The sequence below is a fragment of the Limulus polyphemus genome, unplaced genomic scaffold, assembly GCF_000517525.1.
Source record: "Limulus polyphemus unplaced genomic scaffold, Limulus_polyphemus-2.1.2 Scaffold8618, whole genome shotgun sequence".
In the NCBI taxonomy this organism is placed as follows: domain Eukaryota; kingdom Metazoa; phylum Arthropoda; class Merostomata; order Xiphosura; family Limulidae; genus Limulus; species Limulus polyphemus.
This window is the reverse complement of record NW_013674228.1, coordinates 8,005-12,877: the sequence shown is the minus strand read 5'-3', so window position 1 is coordinate 12,877 and position 4,873 is coordinate 8,005. Positions and strand designations below refer to the sequence as shown.

The 4,873-nt window shown below is 33.8% G+C and overlaps 1 protein-coding gene across 1 annotated transcript in view; it reads left to right on the top strand.

Annotated features, from left to right (window-relative positions):
- The window catches only part of LOC106475463 (protein spaetzle 3-like), a gene marked incomplete at its 5' end in the record, with an annotated part of 17,015 nt that extends 14,417 nt beyond the window's left edge, over window positions 1-2,598 (top strand). Inside the window, one exon of the mRNA XM_013936145.2 lies at window positions 2,180-2,598. Within this exon, the coding sequence (XP_013791599.2) occupies window positions 2,180-2,348 (169 nt within the window). The remainder of the gene's footprint in view (window positions 1-2,179) is intronic.
- Window positions 2,599-4,873: the final 2,275 nt, after the last annotated feature.

Below are 4,873 nucleotides of genomic sequence, written 5' to 3'. Positions count from 1 at the left end.
ATATAGCTGTATAAAGATTAGGTTAGTATAATATATATATATATATATTTAAATAGCTGTATAAAGATTAGGTTAGTATAATATATATATATATTTAGGTATTTATAAATTCAGAGGAATTAGTAAGTGGTGTTGACCAATTGCTTGTATCTATACATGACGTCAAATTCCTCTAATCAATAATTACTTTTCTGGCGGGGGGGGGGGCATATAAATAGAAAGTTGATTTTGTCCGAATCACAAGGCGTTCTCGACTGTGTCCTCAGTGGGATTTACGTGTTAGTTTAAATCAATATTTTTACCTTATATATATTTGATATTACTTTCATACAACAGACGTTTACTTTTTTATTTAGTTTAAACATCACAACAGAAATCTTTTCTAATATTTTGCTTAAATTAACATAGAAGAAATCCTTTTTCGAATATTTTATTGTTTAAAGCACCGTCTAGTGTTTTGTTTAAACATCACCACATAAACTCCTTTCTAATATTTTGCTTAAATTAACATAGAAGAAATCCTTTTTCGAATATTTTATTGTTTAAAGCGCCGTCTAGTGTTTTGTTTAAACATCACCACATAAACTCCTTTCTCGAAGAATGACCGATCAAACCACCCATTTCTCTTCTGAACGTTTTAACTGTACAAAATTCATATAAATTAACAGAAAATTATAATTTTTACATGTTAAAAATTCTCGTTAATACTTATTTTACTAACATAAAAGACGTATGATTAATTTAAGTGTCTAGTAAATCAGATAACAATTTCAAGTTTTTTCGCCCATGTTTGTAGGAATTTTGTGTACCAACACTAACATACAAGAGGTTGCCTCACAATTTTTATTTAAAAAACGAATTTGGGGCTATTTAGTTTAACCAGGCATCCAAGCCCCTGTTTCCATTATAACTATATTTTTTTAATGCTATCTTGGTTTGTTGAGTTGCCCCCTAATCTTCGTTCCTCCCGCACTTTTATCATAGACCTTTCGTCATGTTCCCACGGTGTTTACAAGGCTCGAGACCGCCCACAACGATTTTTTTTCATCATCTAGGCTTTGTTTTGGCTGAGAACCAACTAGACTCGTCAGTTTGATGGTGTTTGTTACCCCTTCCACCCACCTTCTTTTATCTTGTTGTTCTAGACAAAGAAAGAGTAACTCCACAAATGACACACAAAGATCCCTTATCTCATTCTGACTGCTACAGTTGAACAATGAATGTATGAAAAATCCCAGCAGAAAGCTAAAAGTCTAGAATGTTGAGTCAACCCCTGGCGTTTGTGAAGAATAGTTATACATTGTTACTGAGTACCATCTGGGGAATACCCGATAATATCACTTTACTAATACCCGATAATATCACTTTACTAATACCCAAGGGTATTAGTAAAGTGATATTATCGGGTATCAGTAAAGTGATATTAGTGATATTATCGGGTATTAGTAAAGTGATATTATCGGGTATCAGTAAAGTGATATTATCGAGTATTAGTAAAGTGATATTATCGGGTATCAGTAAAGTGATATTATCGGGTATTAGTAAAGTGATATTATTTTACTAATACCCGATAATATCACTTTACTAATACCCGATAATATCACTTCACTAATACCCGATAATATCACTTTACTAATACTCGATAATATCACTTCACTGATACCCGATAATATCACTTTACTAATACCCGATAATATCACTTCACTAATACCCGATAATATCACTTTACTGATACCCGACAATATCACTTTACTAATACCCGATAATATCACTTCACTAATACCCGATAATATCACTTTACTGATACCCGACAATATCACTTTACTAATACCCGATAATATCACTTTACTGATACCCGACAATATCACTTTACTGATACCCGATTTATTTTATTATATAAAGTAGTTTGTCGTTTAGTAGATAGATGGCTGACATTCATACTCTCCTTATTATATAAATTAGTTTGTCGTTTAGTAGATAGATGGCTGACAGTCATACTCTCCTTATTATATAAATTAGTTTGTCGTTTAGTAGATAGATGGCTGACAGTCATACTCTCCTTATTATATAAATTAGTTTGTCGTTTAGTAGATGGCTGACATTCATACTCTCCTTATTATATAAAGAATAGTTTTCAGCCACTTATTGTTCCGTACATTTTTGTTTATTTTTGTTTCAGATCGCAGGAGACCAAAAGATGTAATGCAGATTGTTCGTGTGAGCAGAAGTACAAGTGGCATAGACTTCTGGCGTACGACCCGGATGATGATTGTCGGGGGATATTTATGGATTGGTTTCTCTTTCCTTCTTGTTGTGTTTGCAGGTGCACAAACTTAGTTACCAAATGATCCGCTGGCCACTATTTTGAGAAAGTGATAAAAGACGAAATGTTTTAAGCTAAAAAACATAGAAACTTAATAAGAAACTAAAAAAAAGGAGGCCATAACTTTATAAAATGTGGATCTCGAACAGTTATGTTTGAAATTTGTTGCTGTTAGGATTGCAGTATGTTTTCTTAGCTAGCAATGTCTGTGGCGACACCTAGGAGTGCAATCATTAACGAATGGTGCTAACGATGTTATAAATGATGAAATTGAAACAATACTCTATAAAAGTACAAGTTCAGTATGAATTCTTGAATCTATATGTCAGATTCGACATCTGGTGTTATTTGTGAGAACTAATAAAGCCAAGTCTGCAGTAGGAAACAGAAGATGTGAATATGCGAGACAAATAAATCCGACACCACCTTTCCGAATAGATGTATACATTATTTTAAAGTATATAATATGGTGTTTTTACTTATATAAACGAAGCTTACCTTCAAGGTTTGTAGTTTTCATGGAAGATCCACTTAGATCCTGCTGGTAGATGAATAATATCAGTGTTTCTACTATTATTGCAAGTGTTTGTTTATATAATTTAGAGCTTAAGTGATGTAATACAATGCTTTACTTTGTAATAAAACATGCAAAATGTGGATTATACATACAGCTTAATTTTTCTAGTTTATACTAATAAAAACTCCCAAGAATCCATAATGTATAATCTCGGAGAACACGATAAACAGTAGATTATAGACTATCAGGGGGATTTCGACATTTTGACCTTTACTTTCCAAATGATAATAAAACTTCCTCAGACTTATTTTCACATCAAATATTTCTGGTGCTACTAGTCCTAACGAAACCACAATGGCGAAATGTAACTAAAGTATGTTTATTTTTATTATCTGTAAGGTAAAAGGTCGTTTGGATAACACATTTCTTGTACAAAATAATAACACCGTGTTGAGATTCTTTGTATATTTAAACGAAAACTATATTCTCTGTACTGCTTTTTTATTGAATTTGTTTTCAGAAGTAGCTGTTTGTTCTTGAATTTCGCGCAAAGCTACACGAGGGGTATCTGCGTTAGCCGTCCCTAATTTAGCAGCGTAAGACTACAGGGAAGTCAGCTAGTCATCACCACCCACCGCCAACTCTTGGTCTACTCTTTTACCAACGAATAGTGGGATTGACCGTCACATTATAACGCCCCCACGGCTAAAAGGGCGAGCATATTTGATGGGACGGGGATTCGAACCCGCGACCCGCAAATTGCGAGTCGAGCGCCCTAACCACCTGGCCATGCCGGTCCTCAGAAGTAGTTGAAAGAGATACACAAAAAGAATCATGAAAAAAAACACATTTAAGGTGTATAAATGCGAGTATAAAGTTACTTAAACTAACAAAAGTGTAGCACCAAGAGTACAATCAAATGGAAAACAAATCAGGGCAAAGATATAAATATAAGATCAATTGACCCTTTTATTTTCTCTAGACTACTCCAGAAAAATATTTCAGGAAGCTAAAATAGCGATAGATCAAAGTATAAAAAAAACACCAAAAAATGTCCATTTTTATGCTTAGTCTGCTATCGAGATTAAAGCCGCCTTGAGACAAAAACTGTTGTAAGCCTGAATTATTAAAAACTAAAACGAATGGTAACTTTAGAAGGCTAAGTTTTGGTATGCTTAGCTTAATGCCCCTAGGTAGCTCATGTCTGCGGTTTTCGATACTCCTGATGGGCACAGTACAGATAGCCCATTATGTAGCTTTGTGCTTAATTACAAATAAACAAAAGCCTAGCTTAAATAGCGGGAAATACTGAAACAAACCCAGAACTCTGCTGACAGAAGTTTTTATAGAGGACGCTCGTTGTTCGTAATCTTCCGGCTCTGATTCCGTGCTAATTGTAAATCGTATAAGTCTATGTATGTATGTCTACGTGTACATCTTTATAACTGGAAATGGCAGTGATTTATATGGGTAATGTTTCTAGTATTAACCCTATTTTCTTCATTGATTAATATATTGATTGATTTCCTCGATTAAAAAGTATTTTATTTGTATTAAAAAGTGTTCAACAGACGCCAAAAATGTCACAGGTTATGAACAAGGACACACACACACAAATATATTTGAAACGTTTCACTCAAGTTGACGTGTATTCTCTTTCAAAAGTATAAGTCGACGAGAAGTGAGACTTTTTACGCCTCGGGCAAGGCTTAATGTGGAGAGACGTCTTTTCTACTTATGATCATAATTTCCATTTTGTATTTATTGTAATCGTTTTCAAAACACACAAATATTGATTTCTAAGTTTTTGGTTCTTAGATGAACCTGGGGGGTTAGTAGAAACCAAGTGATGACAATGGAAAATTTATAACTCAGTGTTATTATCTTTAGTGCACAGTGCAGCGGTGAGTATGCAGAACAGCTTTCTGTTATTTCGCTGTAAGCATAGCGACGTTGTTGTGGAAACTCGTTATCTAATTATCCCGAAAACAGCAGTAATTATGGAGACATAGAAGCTTAGTAATATAATTAAC